The sequence below is a fragment of the Acytostelium subglobosum genome (assembly GCF_000787575.1).
Source record: "Acytostelium subglobosum LB1 DNA, scaffold: scaffold14, whole genome shotgun sequence".
Lineage (NCBI taxonomy): Eukaryota > Evosea > Eumycetozoa > Acytosteliales > Acytosteliaceae > Acytostelium > Acytostelium subglobosum.
In genome coordinates this window covers 447,194-462,470 of record NW_012236519.1, presented here as the reverse complement: position 1 = coordinate 462,470, position 15,277 = coordinate 447,194, and the positions used below count along the sequence as shown (strand labels likewise).

Here is a 15,277-nt window from a genome sequence, read left to right as displayed (position 1 = left end):
CTCGATGTTATTCAAATCAAGATAGATAAGAGAGTTGCCTCAGCAATCGTCGATACAGGGGCCAACTACTGTCTCATTGATCCATCAATTATTGCAGACATGAAGATCGATATCAGCAACAAAGAGACATTCAATATACAGTCACCAGTGTTTGAGAACACTTCAACAACAAGTAATCAGTCAGTCAACTTAGAGATAGATATCAACAATCACAAGTTCACAATGTTGTTCGTTGTCACACCTATCAGAGCGATATATAAGGTGATCATTGGCAACAATAAGGCAGCTGAGACAGCAGCAAGAGAATGGATGCGAGCAAGGGAATTGGAGAGTCAGTTTATGGAAGAGTTCAGTGACGTCATTGTGGATGAGATCACCACTGGATTGCCACCAGCCAGATCAACTGACCTTAAGTTGAAACTCATTGATGAGAACAAGATCATGCGTGGTTACCCTTATCGCAAGTCACCCAAACAGCAAGAGGCAATGGATCAGATAACCAAGCGACTGTATGAGAGAGGTGCCATCATTCCATCGACAGCAGCACATGGATGCACAGCCAATGTCATTTGGAAGAAAGATGGACGACCAAGACTGATCATTGACTTCAGACCAGTAAACAACAACATTGTCACAGCAACAGACAATATACCAAGAACAGACGACATCATCAATCGATTTCAATCCAACAAGTGGTTCACAGATGCAGATATGATTGATGGTTATTGGCAATGTCGTGTCTCACCAGAGAGTTCAAAGTACCTCAACTTCAGCGATGGTCGTCGTATGTGGTCCTGGGTTGTACTACCGCAAGGTCTCTCCTCGTCTCCTAGCGTATTCAATCAAGCGATCGCAGCCATCTTACAAGAAGACAATGACAACTCACAGTTCAACTACTTTGACAACATGTATGTGGCATCAGATACACTAGAGAACCATGCCATCAATGTAAGACGATTCTTACTGAAGTGTCGTCACAACAGCATCTACTTGAAGAAGTCCAAGACACATTTGTTTGAGAACAAGATCGAAGTGCTTGGATACCAAGTACATGACGGCAAGATCATCACGCAGCCCTCCAAGGTAGAGGCCATCAAGACCTTCCCAATACCCACCACTGGCAAAGCAATGCAATCGTTCCTTGGTTTGGTCAACTTCTATTCCAGTTTCATCCCCAAGCTGGCAGAGTTGACAAGTGAACTGTACGAGGTGGCAAAGGTCAAGGGCAACATCAAGCTGACTGAGCAACAGACATACTTGGTCAATACTATCAAAGATTCAATCAGTGACAAGAGTCAATTGGTTATTCCTAATCGAAACAAGTGTTTGGAACTGTACACAGACGCGTCATCCATTGCGCTGGGTTCAACTGTCAATCAACGTGATGACAATGGGTCACTTCAATTGGTCGCAGCATTCTCACGCAAGCTCAACGAGAGTGAACGGATGTTTACAACAACAATCAGAGAGACAATGGCAATCATCGAGACACTTAAGAAGTATGAGAGCATGCTCATCGATTCAGAGTTATTGATCAAGACTGATCATCTCAATATCACGTACTTAAAGGACAAGCAACAACTGTCACCCAAGGAGTTCAGATGGTTGGAGTACCTCAATCGATTCAAGTACAAGATTGATCATGTGGATGGAAATTCCAACGGCGCTGCGGATGCCCTGTCTCGAAGAGAGGATTACGAGTCACCATTACCATCAAAGTACACAGATCAAATCAGAACATCAAGCATCAACAACGAGTTCATTCAACAACTTAAGGATAGACGAGACACCACCGTGATTGATATCAATGGACTATCTTATTTGGTCGAAGGCGAGAACCGACGACTCATCATCACAGACAAGCATATCATTCAACAGCTCATCTCAGAGGCACACGACAGCCTGTACGCCGGYCATTTCAACACAAGGAAGACTTATCTCAGACTCAGACCGTACTACATCTTCAGATCAATGTTACAAGTCATTGAACATTACTGTCGTTCCTGCCACTCATGTCAGCGCAATCAGCTCATCAAGAAACAATCGACATTGTATCCCAACTCACCAGCTGACAAACCATTTGACATCATTTCCCTGGACTTTCTTAAACTCCCAAAGTCAAAGAATGGTTTTGACAATGTTTTGGTCATCGTGGACACCTTCTCCAARACATGCAAGCTGACAGCCTGTCACATCACTATCAACAATGAAGAGACAGCATTGATCATTTTCAACAAGGTTGTGTCACAGTTTGGCATTCCTGTCAAGATGATCTCAGATCGAGATAGCAAGTTCACAGCAGAGATCTATCAATCGATATTCAAACAATTGGGTACACATCTCAACATGTCAACAAGCGGACATGCAGCCACAGACGGTCAGTCCGAGATCACCAATCGTTCACTCAAGAACAGAATCAAGAAGACACTCGAGGACATCGAGAGATGGGACGAACATCTTTCAGCACTGGAGTTTGCAATGAACACCACAGTATCGTCATCAACGGCAATGACACCATTCAAAGCATTGTATGGCTTTGATCCAAGAACACCACTCAACTTTGGCATCAAGAGCGATGGCATGTCAGCAGAAGAACGTCATCAATGGTTGAACACCTATCATTTGTCAATCAAGGAGAACATCATCGACGCTCAGAACAAACAGATCAAGTACGTCGAGAAAGGCAGAACAGCACATGAGTATAAAGTTGGAGAACGAGTGTTGGTCACGCGCAAGTCATTCCCATCAAGCTATGAGAGACAGTTGGAGACATCGAGCAAGCTGCTAGCAAACTACTATGGTCCATTCAAGGTTGCGCGCATCATCAACAAGTCATTGGTCGAAGTCGACCTACCAGAGTCAGCCAAGCGTATCAGAACATTCAATGTCAGTGACATCAAACTATACATTGAGAACGCTGATGACCTTTTCAAGAAGGAGGAGAGACCAAACTCTGAGCCAAACGGCGAGATCATAGATGGAGAGCTCGAACACGAGGTGGAAAGGATCATCAACCACCGCACCAAGAGGAACAAGAGTGTCGAGTATTTGGTCAAGTGGTTTGGATACGATGAAGCCAATGCAACATGGGAAACATCAGATAATCTCACTCATTGTGTAGACATCCTTCAAGCCTACAATCTCAAGAACATCATCAATCAATCAACAGACGAACCTTCCAAGTCCAAGTCCAAGACTAAGTCCAAGTCAAGCAAGTCTACCTCTAAGAAGAAGAGGTGAGTGTGACGACTTGTCACATACGATTCACGATGTGTCACCATGACTCATACATTCTATCATTGCTGAGTCATCATCCTGGAATCTACAGAACACTATTCCATGTTCCATCTAATCAGTATATATACATCATTCATAATACACTAATAAAGCGGGCATTCTATACATTATACAGTTATACATATATATATATCTATATTTGTTATAATGCTCATTCTTGCTCATTTTATTCCTCAAAGGGATCATCTCAACTTACCAGCAACATTTCCTCATCTGTACAACATTTGCGACTTACGGGCAAATTCAACATTTCTTTTCAACAAGAGTTCTTACCACTGTTCATCACAACATTGGTATTCGGAGATGAATTTTGTCAAAAAATTTATCCTGGTTCAATACCTTCCACTGTCATCACATTGGTTTTTGGCAATAAGTTCAACAAGACTATCAATCAAGGATGCATCCCACACTCTGTTTCAACACTATCACTTGGTAGAGGATACATGCGCCCAATTACCAGAAAAACATTCCATCCTTCATTGACCGATCTCTGTCTATTAGGGTACGACATGCCCCTGCTTCCTGAATCTATCTACTCCGTCCGAGCATTGACTCTTGGCCCTGACTATGGCGACCAAATAGATTTTATTGATAGATGCCCAAATCTTTACACATTAGTTATGCACAATCCTATATATTTGCCAACTCAACCACCACAAAGGAGGATCAACGAGATTATTTTTCACTCAGAAATACCTCAAGTGTATCTTCATCCATCCCACTTTATGCTCAATCCGCCCATCAATCTCATACCTGCGTTGAAGTCAGCATCAACTCTCAAGTTTATTATTGCCAACCCTAACCTTATGAACAGTAACCTTCCATGTCAAGTCATTTTTAGAATGATCGATCAACATAACGCGATAATTTTGTCTATATATCCTTTCCATTTTGGATTCTTTTCCCTGGAGCACGTCGGTAAACAAAAGCAATCTATTGTTGTTAGACCAGAAAAGAATTAAAAAATGATGCCAAAGCGCCATCAGGTGTGGAAACTTTATGTAATGTAATTAATGTTTAACGATTCGTATTTTGTTTGTTTTGACGGCCTGGTTGGTCTTCTGAAGAGGTGGCGGAGAATCACTGAAAGTCCCAAGTGCCCCCTTGCAAAAAACCAAAGTTTCAGTACTCATCCATCAATAATAATAATAAACAGTAGTGTAGTCATAAAGATTATTAATGTCAAGACATGTACTATATTTATGATGTCGCTAACCCAAATCAAACATACGACAGTGACGAAAGTAACACTAACTGTATACATCATCTGCATCAACTAAAACAATAATAACCAGACTTATTTACCCCCATCACCAAACAGTCAGACAAAGGGGTGAATGCCTTTGGTTCTGTTTTTGAATTTKGAATTTTGTGAAGCGCCTTTGCAAACGGATTGTTCGTTGAAATGTGGGAAACAGATGGACAATATAAATGTTTAAATGTTCACTATTCAATCTACTTCATTCAAATATATATATATATTTCAATAACAAAACATATAACGTAATCAAAATGGTCGCAAGAAAGAAAGAACAACTTTTACAACCAGATGAAGTTGTTGAAATGTACGATAAGGATGATCTTATTGCCATGCTCTACGTTGATGTTGCTGCCATTGCCAGAAAGAGAGGACTAAAGGCCAGTGGCAAGAAGGTGGAGATTGCTGATCGTATGTATCATTCAACTCACTCCACTCTTCTCCACTCACTCACTCACTCACTCACTCGATCAATCAATCAATCAATCAATCAATCAATCAATCAATCAAAAACAATCTATTAGGTATAATTGAACAACAAAATGATCCAACATCAATCCTTACTGTTGACCTTAAAAGGGACTTTTCACTCAATGAAACAACTTCCAACAACAAATCTTTGGAACCAAAGAAGACACCAAAAGTTGTTGCTCCTCCTGTCAAGGATGTGGAAGTTGCCAATGTAGTGTCCGAGGAAGAGGACGATGACGACGACTCTTCAGACTATGAAGATTTTTCAAGAGAAATGGAAGAGGAGGAGTCCGTGGAAGAGTCCGAAGAAGAGGATGATGATGAGGATTATGTGACAGAGTCCGAGGAGGAAGAGGAGAAGCCAAAGCCAAAGCCCAAGCCTGTTCCAAAGCCTGTCACCAAGAAACCAACTGTATCAATAGGTGCTGGTGCCAAGGATGAGGAGAGGCCAAGGCCAAAGCCAAATGCTAAGCCTGTGCCAAAGAAGACAATTGTATCAATAGGTGGTGCCAAGGGCGGTGCTGCCAAGGGTGGCAATGGAAAGGGAGGATATGCACATAGACTGGAGGACTATGACTATGAAGGCTGGTTCGAAATGATGGAGGGCACAGATGGATATCACGACCTATGTGATATGAAGATTCAATGGATGGAGCCCAAATGGGCATTTCTCCGCTATGCCAAGGCCAATGGATGGGAGGAAATGGACGAGTTCAAGATTAGTAACCAGGATTCAGACTAATTGGCTTTCGGCGGCAGCCCATGGCCCACGTGGGCCAAGTACCCAAGTGACCTTAATAAGATAAGGTTATTGGATACACCTGTACACACCTCAATAAACCACTCAATCAATCAATCAATCAATCAATCAAGAGTGATGTTGTTGATGCCCAGGTGGGCCATCAGGGATGGATCACATCCATCCAGTTTATTTGTTGTGCCAAGGGTTGCACATAAGTTAGCCTCTTTGTCCTAATAGAATATACATGATTGATTGGCTTCCACATGTGGATGGTTGCCAGTGCACTTGATGTGAGCCAAGTCCATGAATGAATGAATGATTGAATGATGGCGTGCCATTGATTGATGTGATGATATGTCTGCCCCTCCATTAGACATTAACTAATGGATGTCCTTGTACATATCCAGCTTGATGTTGATGTTGTTGATAAATATGAATTGTTTGTTGGTCGATCCACACACAGACATGTCTGTCTGTCCTAGTCTCCTATATAATGATAATCATTCTGATTAAATATATCGTCGTCCTCTTCATCCTCCTCTCGAATGGCGGGTGGCGATGATGTGTGATTGTTGTGCATTGCGCCACCATGATGGTAATTGTTGGGCAGCAGACTGACTGTGACCGAAGCATTCATCATCGTGCCGAACGAACTGAATGAGTTGTTGTTTGAGTTGTTGGTGGAGTGATTGGCGCTGCTGCTGTTGGTGAATGTTGTGCGCTGGAAGAAGGTCAGCGCCTCGGACGGCATGTTGACCTCCAGATAGTCGAGTATGAATGCAAAGGTGGGTCGCTCCTCCGCCGTGGCCTTCCAGCACATCTGCATCAGACTGATCAGTGGCGCCCACATCGGGACGGCCGAGTCTGACGGCAGAGGCGGACGGTACTGCTCGTACGAGGCCATGTGCGCCATCTTGAGGGGTGGCAGATCGCCATTGGGTTGCTGACCCGTCAGTATGCACCACAGCAGGATGCCGAACGAGTATACGTCGGCCTTGGATGTGTACATCTCGCCCACAAATACCTCGGGTGCTTGGAATGGGAGGTATCCGACGGAGGCAGTCATTTCAAAGCCTTGCTCGCGCGAAAGGCCAAAGTCGGCCACCTTGGCCAGTGAGATACCCTCGTCCAGCAGGATGTTCTTTGTCGAGAGATCGCGATGCAGGATGGGGTTGGGCTTCCAGTCATGCAGGTAGAACATGCCCTTGGCAATGTCGAGCGCAATTCTCCACGCCAGCTCGGGGTGGTTGGTGAACAGATGGTAGCGGTCCTGCAGCAGGCGCTCCAGACTGCCACCGCCCATGTACTCTGTGACGATGCAGTTCTTCTCTTGCTCGGCACACACGCCAAGGAACTGCAAGACGTTGGGGTGGCGCAGGATGCTGAGTATGGCCACCTCCTTGAAGAAGACATTGTCGTCCTGGTCTTCTGTGTGTCGGTATGAGTTCCTGTGCAGGGCTTTGATGGCCACTACTGCGCCCTTCCAAATGGCCTTTCTGACCTCGCCAAAGTATCCACCGCCAATCACTTCGCACATCTTAAACTCTGAGAATCTAATATTGAACGCTGCCAACTGTAATGCATTGGCACCATCAATTGATGATATATTGTCCATTCCAAACAAGTTCTGGTACTCCTCTGTGTATGATTGATTGATGTTAGTGTGATTGATTGAATACAATGTGATGGGATACATACGGAAGTTGTTTAGCAATGGTTCAAACTCACTCCTTGCGCGCAACAAGTTGGAGTCATTTCCACAAGTCCTGAACAAGAGGAATCCATAGAGGAAGGCACTGATGATCGTTACAAGGCTGAGTAAGCTAGTGATTGGTATCAGTGTGAGTATGTGATCAAGTGGAGGGGAGTGATTATGCATGCTTACCATTCGCCAAAGTCAACGCCAAATACACTGAGGAGGTAGGAGAATGCAGAGAAGAAGTTGACAATGAATAGGAATGTGAGCCAGATGCGTGCGGTTGGTCGGATGAATGTACCACGTGATGAGATGAAGAGCACGGCGCCATAGACAACGGCATAGACAAAGTGGATGCCAAGACGTGTGAATTCGAACATGTTGAATAGCTGGCACTCGGTTGGCGAGCCACATTGCTGGTCGTCGTCATAGATCGATGCCAGCATCATCGATGTGATGATCAGATAGAGTATCAGACAGAAGAAGATTGAGAATCGTGCCGACTGCTTGTCATCGCCCTTGCCCGTCATGAACACGAGGATCCAGTTGTCCGAGATGATCTGGCCGCCGCGAATGATCACGATCAGCGTGGGATAGAGCACGCCGGGCCATGGCGGCAGGAACAGCATGACCAGCGACTGAACCGACAGCCAGATGATGACAAACAGGAGATGCTTGAAGTATGTGGACACGATGATCTTGGGTTGATTGATCGTTATGCTTGCGTTCTTGTCAAAGAGCATTGAGTTCTCCTCCTGGATGTTGATCGATGTGTAGCCCGACATGCGAAGGGGTACCAGTGGCACGCCGTCCTCGCCATTTATGTTGGGGCTGTTATGTCCACTCCCGCTGGCACCATTGGCACCTTTGTCTTCGTTGTTGTTGGTGCCGCTGATGAACTTGATGCTGGTGGACTGCATGTAGGTGTAGGACTTCTGCACACGAAAGATGAGATAGATCGCCGAGAAGATGTAGCCAAGTAGCATGATGTCGAATACCAAGTTGAAGTTGATCGATGTCTCATAATCGCGAATACTAATACTCTTCATAAGTATTGATTGACAGAATGAGCAATGTCCACCCTCCAAACATGTTGTGCCGTTGGCTGTATTGCCATCATTAACCTTGCCACTATAGTTGTAATTATTATAATTGTTGTAATTGTAGTTGAAGTTGAAGTTGTAGTTGTCACTCAACAGACTGTTAGACATCTCCAACCACATGTCTGTCAATTTGTGTCTGTTTGAGTGATTGTCTGTGATTGATTGAGAGTGATTGAATGAGTAAATGAATGAGATCTATGTTCTATTTCTAATGTCTAATCAATCATTCTCTATTATCACTATTAATCCTATTATTGAATGTATTTATGTATCTGTTTATATAAGTCAAAGAGGTGCGTACGTCTCGCTGTCAAGTCAAAGTCTCAATGCAAATGGAGAAGTTGAAGGAATGGATGTCCACTCACATTCCCCTTCATCACACATCAAAACCAAAGCAAAACAAAACAAAACAAACGCACTTTTGACAAAACACCTGGTTCATGTTGTTCAGCGCAACTTGCATTCGCCGGATTCGTTTGTTGTGCGGACCTAACCCTACCCCCACACTGCCATTAGCCCAACCGACACTTGACAAGTGTGTGGTCCTGACTGTATTCCATCTATTCTGAAAAAGTGATCTGAGTATCAATGGAATGGTCCGAGACAGTTCCATTATCATATGACATGTAACCCTTGTAGGACATCAACCGCATTCTACTCGGAGTTAGTCAAGGCTTGACCAAGCCCAGGGTCATGTCAGGACAGGTCCCATTGGGTCTTGGTTTGGAGGAGTTTATTTATTTATTATTACAAGGAAGTGTCTTTCTTCATCTGGATGATGGCAATGTGTTGCTTGTTGATGATGTGCTACCACTTTGATTTAAAGATGGGTCTAAACAGTACATCACCTCAAGTAGGAATGATGAATCCATGTTGTTGAGAGTGCCAGTGGCTAGTACATCCTTGTGATTCTTGGCAATGAATGTGATACATAGTTGACGAAGCTTGGTCAGTTTGTAGAAATCAGCCTGGCGATATAATGATACGACAGAGTCCACATCGATGGCCTCTGTGGCCTTGGCCTCACAAATGGTCTTGAGTCTATCAAACATATAACAATCAGCAAGATGAAGCAGTGCAATACAGTTCTCCACAGTGACCAATGACTCATCGCCAGTGTAAACATATCTAATCATCGTATTAAAGTCGCTGAATGTTTCATTCTTGATCACAATCTCTTTCTCTATAATAATTGGGACATGTTAGTGAGTGATTGATTGGGTGATGGAATGGTTCCAAAGACTGACATACCAAATGACTCCTTGAGACCAGAGGTTAACATTGATTTGAAGTAACTGGAACGGACGCTTAGGATGTTCTTGTGTGCGTGGATGGGCCTACCTTCCACGACGAATGTGATATCGCTAAAGTACTCTTGAGCATTGTCAAAGAGAATGGAGAAGTCAAATGCCAGACGGTCCTTGGGTATGTTGATCTGTGATGGGAACACAAACTCATAGATGTCATTGTAGTAACATGAGAGATAGGTGCCGCCAAACAACAATAGTCTATTGCGTCCACCACTCTCCAGCACCACACTGTTGCAGCGACGTCTCTTGGGAGGACCCTCGGTGGGCACTGCCTGCCAGGACTCGGTGGAGAAGTCAAATGCATAGAGATCGCGTACGAATCCCCTCTTGTTGTAGCCACCATACACGTACATCTTGTCCTGGTAGATGTTGGCTGTGTGTGAGTGACGGTCGACGGGCCATGGAGCGCCCTCCTTCCTGCCGACCAGGTGCCAGATCTCCGTCTCGGTGTCCAGGCGCCACAGGTCGTTGTTCGAACGGCCGGCCTGATCGTAGCCGCCAAAGTAGTACACATACTCCTTGGACTGCTCGGACGCGCGGTACGTCACCGCCGTGCCCAGTCTGCCAAAGGTGGGGGCGGGGATCTCGCGCCAAGTGTTTGTCTCAAAGTTGTAAACGTTGGCGCAGTTGAAGAATGTCGAGAAGATGTTGCGTTTGGCGTCGTGCTGTGTGACCGATCCACCAATGACGTACATCTCATTGTTAGCCACGACTGAACAGTGGCCGTCGCGTGCCTGTCCCGTCTGAAGCGTGTGCCACTCGTTGGTGGTGAAGTCGTACTTGATCAGATCGCCCAATGTCCTCAAGAACTTGTTGGTCTTGCTCGCGCCCCATATCCAACCTTTTGATTCCTCCTCATATATGCAGCCACCGAATATATACATTGAATCGCCTTGAATCACTGATGTGTGCAATATCCTTGTCTTGACCGATGTGCATGGCAATGATTGCCAGGCGAATGTATTCAAGTCCAACTTTTGGAAGTAAGAGAAACTTGATGTCGAGTTTTCTCCTTGATGTCCACCAAACAGATACAAATGATTCTTATACATTGACATTGTGTTGTCTAATGTCCAATAACTTTAAAGGTTAGTCACTCATTCGATCATTCATTCATTCTATTTCAATCATTCATTCGATCATTAATGCATACCGAAACGAGGTGAAGGGTTGTTGGACGTGGCCACAATGCTCCACTTTACAACAGCTTGTTCTATGGCAGCAGCATCCTCTTGTTGTTTAGCGCTCAATGTTGGTGATGAAGAAGGTGATGAAGCACGTACTATATCTGATGCACTGTTATTAATGTTTGTTTGCTCTATTGCCGCTATCACAGTTGAATCGACCTCATCTTCTCCAACGACCAATGAGTTGTTGTTATTGTTATTATTATTATTGTCCATTGTTTTAAGTTAGGATAAGGGTAATGATGGAAGTGACAACAAGTGATTTCGTGTACAGTAGGTATGGATGGATGTCAAGTTTAAAGTGTCGTCGGCAATACCAAGTTAAAGAAGTAAACAATGCAAATATAAGGTGGAGATGGTTGTGGAATGGGATTACTGAAGATAAATAATAAATGAATGAATGATCGCAGGAAGCAGTATTTGAAGGTTCGCGAACATGATGTGTCCATTGTTCAAGATCTGTAATGACATACGTGTTTTGTGTGTGTTGTTTGAAAAGCAGAAAACATGGGGAAGTCAACAACCAACATGAATGAATAAAGGTGGCAAGGACCACATCGGCATTCACACGACATCAAACACTGACTTGTTCAACTAATACGTATACACATACCAGCATTCAGACCGCCAGCCATCCATCCATCACCTACACTAGCATAAGCAACAATACAATGACTAATACTACCGCTGCCAAAACTGTTATCCTGACAAGAAGAGAAGTGTTCTCCGCAAGGTATGTGTCTCACTCAATCAATCAATCAATCACTTGATCGATCACTCACTCACTCAATCATACTCAGTCATCGATTATATTCAGATAAATTGACACCTGAACAGAATAAGGAGATATATGGAAAGTGTATAAATCAACATGGACATAACTATACATTGGAGGTATCAGTGCGTGGAAAGTTGAATGCCGATACAGGAATGTTCTTAAACATTAGTGAACTGAAACAGATTATAAAGGAGGAGGTCATGGATCGTATGGATCACAAGAATCTAGAGGTCGATGTCAAGGAGTTTGAAGGCGTAGTCACCACCACCGAGAACCTCTGTGTAGTCATCTTCCAACTACTCCAAAAGCGTCTAAACGAACTACTCTACGAAGTCAAAATACTAGAGACAGAGAACAACTTTGTCATTTACCGAGGCGAGTGAGTTCGTGGACGTATTACCAGCCGATCAATTGAATAAATAGTATAGTATATATATATATAATAGTATAAGTACCAGTGCATCAATCATTATTCATGATCTCCAATGTTGATGTGATTGATTGCATCATCACCTAGATGGTTATTACTTGATTAGGTAAGATCTCATCGATGTGAGGTCGTGACTCATGTCTGTTCGTGCACCAATTCTTCAGATTGTTCCAATCAGTGGTTGTTGGAAGACATCTTGAAAATTAATTCAAAGAGGGAGTCTGAATGACACATGTGATGAGGCCAGCTGGCAAGATGACCTAGTCCCTCAACACCCTTCAAGTGTGAAGCAAGTTCATTCATTCATAAGTCAACAACTACAACAACAACAACCAACATATTATTAAGTTAGAAGATATGGCACCAACACCAAGTACAAACACTACTTTGAGGATACTCCTCGTGACAGACTTACACATGAATCTTGACAACATCAAGAAGCTTGGCAAGGATATAATCAATGCCAATGAGAAGTATGATCATACTCCAAACATCTACATCCCTCCCATCAAATGCTAACAATGAATCAATCAAATATAGGTTAGACTATATCTTGTGTAGCGGTGACATATCCAACTTTGACCCAGATGATTATGGAATGGAGGGTGAGGCAGAGAAGACTGCTGCATGCGAAGGAGAGATGAGTGCCGCCATCATTGAGCTCGATAACATTCACAAGGATACCTTTTATATCCCAGGCAATGTATGTCTAATTACCTGCCTGAGGTCAGTCATTCATTCATTCAATATCACCTGACTAACCAACAACATCCATTCATTCATCACCTCTAATAGCACGATTCAAAGACATCTTTGTTGAACCCAGTTAATGAACGACCTCAATTAACTACATTCTCAACTAATGTACATAAGAGATGTATTAGATTAGCGCCTGACTTGGTGTTGATGGGTCTTGGAGGCAGTCTGCCAGGTTACCGCGATGGAAAGCAGCATTGGGTCGGTTACCCCTACCAGACAGACGAGCAACTCAGTGTCGACCTGCACGTCACCTACAAAGAGGCGCAATCCGGAGCCGATCCCATTCTCAAGGACACTGACAGTATATTGCTCATGACCCATGTTGGTCCACATTCATCAAGCACCGCCATCGACAGATTGCACACAGACCAATCACCAATCATGTCTGGAAGCAAGGCCATCGAACAGTTCATCATTGATCATGTACGTAGTGAGTCCAACTCAAGATCATCGCAACAACTAACAACCCTTCATTCAATCAATCAATCAACAGACAAAGGTGTTCCTGAATGTACATGGTCACACTCACTTTGCTCCAGGTATGACAAACTATGGCAAGGCTGCAGTGATCAACGCTGGTCCACTCAAGTTTGATAGATACGCACTCATCACAATCGAGAAGCATGTCAATGCTGGATGGCGTCTATTGTCTTCAGAGTTCAAGACACTCTAACTTGGCATGCCATGACAAGGACACACAGCCTAGCCAAGCCACAAACAACACAACATAACACATGTAATAATAACATTGATTGAGGACCAGGACGAATGTCCTGGACGATGGTCTTATTCGAAATGGTAGATTATATGAAATAAGCTTGACTCCATTGGTTCCAGGACCTGTGTGTATGTGTATGTGCCTGATCCATGCATCCAGTGATGGCAGACGCGACTTAGTTGTTGATGGCCGAAGGGTCAGCAGCAACGACCTTGGGTAAGCCAGTGCTTGGGTCAATCAAAGATTCACTCTCGGACAAGACACATGGTCCTGGACCAATCTTGGTGTGAAGAATGTACTTCAACGAGCCGGCAAGCTCCTGGGTGGCGGCGCTCGGTGTGCTGTAGAGCGACTGGGTGTTGGTGGGTGGCTGGTAGTTGGCGATCTTCTCGACGTTGGCAGCATCGCCGCGGTAGTAGGCGGCCAGATCCGACGTTGGAAAGTGCTTGACAAAGAGTGCAAGCACCTCGATGACGTTGTCGGCGGGCAGGTAGATGCAGGCGTTGGGGCCGGCGTCAAAGGTGTAGGCGCACTTGATGCTGCCGGCAGCCGTGTTGAACTTGTGCACCAGATCGATGATGTAGCGCGATGTCTCGTTCAGGTAGTGAATTGGTGGCTGAGTGGTGGCGCAGACGGCATGGAAGTCGTCCGAGTCCTTCATTGTGATATCGCCAAACGTTTGGAAGTCGCGGGCCTGGATGGCGGCTTCAATGTCCTTCATGCGCTGTGGCACGATGGTGGCGCAGCGCTCCTTCATCATGGGGCTGGTCTGTGCCGAAAGCTGCATGCCATTGGTGGAGCTGGTCTCCTTCTTCTTGTCATTGACAACCAGCACGATGATGTTCATCTCGGGCCAGTGTGTCTCGGGGGCCACCTGCACGGCCAGCGAATCTGAGCCGTCGGCGTGCTCGCCCATCACCCACTTGACAAAGCCACCATAAACTGAGCGACAGGCGCTGCCACTGCCAATTCTGGCGATGGCCGACACGTCGCCCTCCACTCCATAAAGCTGTGCCAACACGTAGACCAAACATGCGTAGCCACTTGCCGAGCTGGCCAAACCAGCAGCAGTTGGGAAGTTATTCACCGAGCAAATATGCACGCAATGCTTCTTATCCATGAGCTTAGTAGCGCGAGATCTAATAGTCTTCAATACATTCTGATAACGTGTAGTGTTGATGTCTTCCTTCCTGATGGTGATTGATTGATTGAGTGAGTGATTAGACTGCTGGCGAGGTATAATCAATCATTCAACATACTTTCCATTCAACCAGAGTGCATCCTCGGTGAATGATTCGCTGGCCATGGCGGTGGTAGTTGTCTTTAGATCATCTTGGTGCAGTGTACCACTGAGCGAGTCGTTCAAAGGTAGGATCAACTTCTCGTCTCTCTTGCCCCAGTACTTGATCGTGGCAATGTTGACTGGTGCTGTACATGTAACTAATGACAACATTATTGATTGATTGATTAAGTTTATTTGATTAGAAAAGATATATATAAATAAAGATGTGTCGAAATGAGAAGAACT

The 15,277-nt window shown here is 44.5% G+C and overlaps 9 protein-coding genes across 9 annotated transcripts; 6 read left to right on the top strand and 3 right to left on the bottom strand.

Annotated features, from left to right (window-relative positions):
* Nucleotides 1–97: 97 nt before the first annotated feature.
* SAMD00019534_072000 (hypothetical protein) lies at nucleotides 98–155 on the top strand (the record flags this gene model as incomplete). Its single annotated transcript, XM_012897605.1, has 1 exon — nucleotides 98–155. A coding segment is annotated over one exon (58 nt), but the record flags the coding sequence as incomplete, so codon positions are not given.
* Nucleotides 156–339: 184 nt separating this feature from the next.
* Nucleotides 340–1,988, top strand: SAMD00019534_071970 (hypothetical protein; the record flags this gene model as incomplete). Its single annotated transcript, XM_012897604.1, has 3 exons — nucleotides 340–908; nucleotides 984–1,904; nucleotides 1,982–1,988. 3 exons carry the CDS (start codon nucleotides 340–342, stop codon nucleotides 1,986–1,988), a joined length of 1,497 nt encoding a protein of 498 aa, XP_012753058.1.
* A 280-nt stretch (nucleotides 1,989–2,268) lies between these two features.
* SAMD00019534_071960 (hypothetical protein) lies at nucleotides 2,269–3,240 on the top strand (the record flags this gene model as incomplete). The annotated part of the gene is made up of 1 exon (XM_012897603.1): nucleotides 2,269–3,240. The coding sequence occupies one exon, from the start codon at nucleotides 2,269–2,271 to the stop codon at nucleotides 3,238–3,240; it is 972 nt and encodes a 323-aa protein (XP_012753057.1).
* Nucleotides 3,241–4,809: 1,569 nt separating this feature from the next.
* SAMD00019534_071950 (hypothetical protein) lies at nucleotides 4,810–5,765 on the top strand (the record flags this gene model as incomplete). Its single annotated transcript, XM_012897602.1, has 2 exons — nucleotides 4,810–4,966; nucleotides 5,080–5,765. Coding segments are annotated over 2 exons (843 nt in total), but the record flags the coding sequence as incomplete, so codon positions are not given.
* A 481-nt stretch (nucleotides 5,766–6,246) lies between these two features.
* On the bottom strand, nucleotides 6,247–8,687 carry SAMD00019534_071940 (hypothetical protein; the record flags this gene model as incomplete). Its single annotated transcript, XM_012897601.1, has 3 exons — nucleotides 6,247–7,406; nucleotides 7,467–7,591; nucleotides 7,654–8,687. 3 exons carry the CDS (start codon nucleotides 8,685–8,687, stop codon nucleotides 6,247–6,249), a joined length of 2,319 nt encoding a protein of 772 aa, XP_012753055.1.
* A 653-nt stretch (nucleotides 8,688–9,340) lies between these two features.
* On the bottom strand, nucleotides 9,341–11,280 carry SAMD00019534_071930 (hypothetical protein; the record flags this gene model as incomplete). The annotated part of the gene is made up of 4 exons (XM_012897600.1): nucleotides 9,341–9,750; nucleotides 9,819–10,943; nucleotides 11,031–11,126; nucleotides 11,229–11,280. Coding segments are annotated over 4 exons (1,683 nt in total), but the record flags the coding sequence as incomplete, so codon positions are not given.
* A 455-nt stretch (nucleotides 11,281–11,735) lies between these two features.
* SAMD00019534_071920 (hypothetical protein) lies at nucleotides 11,736–12,225 on the top strand (the record flags this gene model as incomplete). Its single annotated transcript, XM_012897599.1, has 2 exons — nucleotides 11,736–11,797; nucleotides 11,865–12,225. The coding sequence occupies 2 exons, from the start codon at nucleotides 11,736–11,738 to the stop codon at nucleotides 12,223–12,225; spliced, it is 423 nt and encodes a 140-aa protein (XP_012753053.1).
* Nucleotides 12,226–12,629: 404 nt separating this feature from the next.
* On the top strand, nucleotides 12,630–13,704 carry SAMD00019534_071910 (hypothetical protein; the record flags this gene model as incomplete). The annotated part of the gene is made up of 4 exons (XM_012897598.1): nucleotides 12,630–12,745; nucleotides 12,813–12,975; nucleotides 13,068–13,454; nucleotides 13,525–13,704. The coding sequence occupies 4 exons, from the start codon at nucleotides 12,630–12,632 to the stop codon at nucleotides 13,702–13,704; spliced, it is 846 nt and encodes a 281-aa protein (XP_012753052.1).
* Nucleotides 13,705–13,924: 220 nt separating this feature from the next.
* Nucleotides 13,925–15,202, bottom strand: SAMD00019534_071900 (hypothetical protein; the record flags this gene model as incomplete). The annotated part of the gene is made up of 2 exons (XM_012897597.1): nucleotides 13,925–14,939; nucleotides 15,009–15,202. 2 exons carry the CDS (start codon nucleotides 15,200–15,202, stop codon nucleotides 13,925–13,927), a joined length of 1,209 nt encoding a protein of 402 aa, XP_012753051.1.
* Nucleotides 15,203–15,277: the final 75 nt, after the last annotated feature.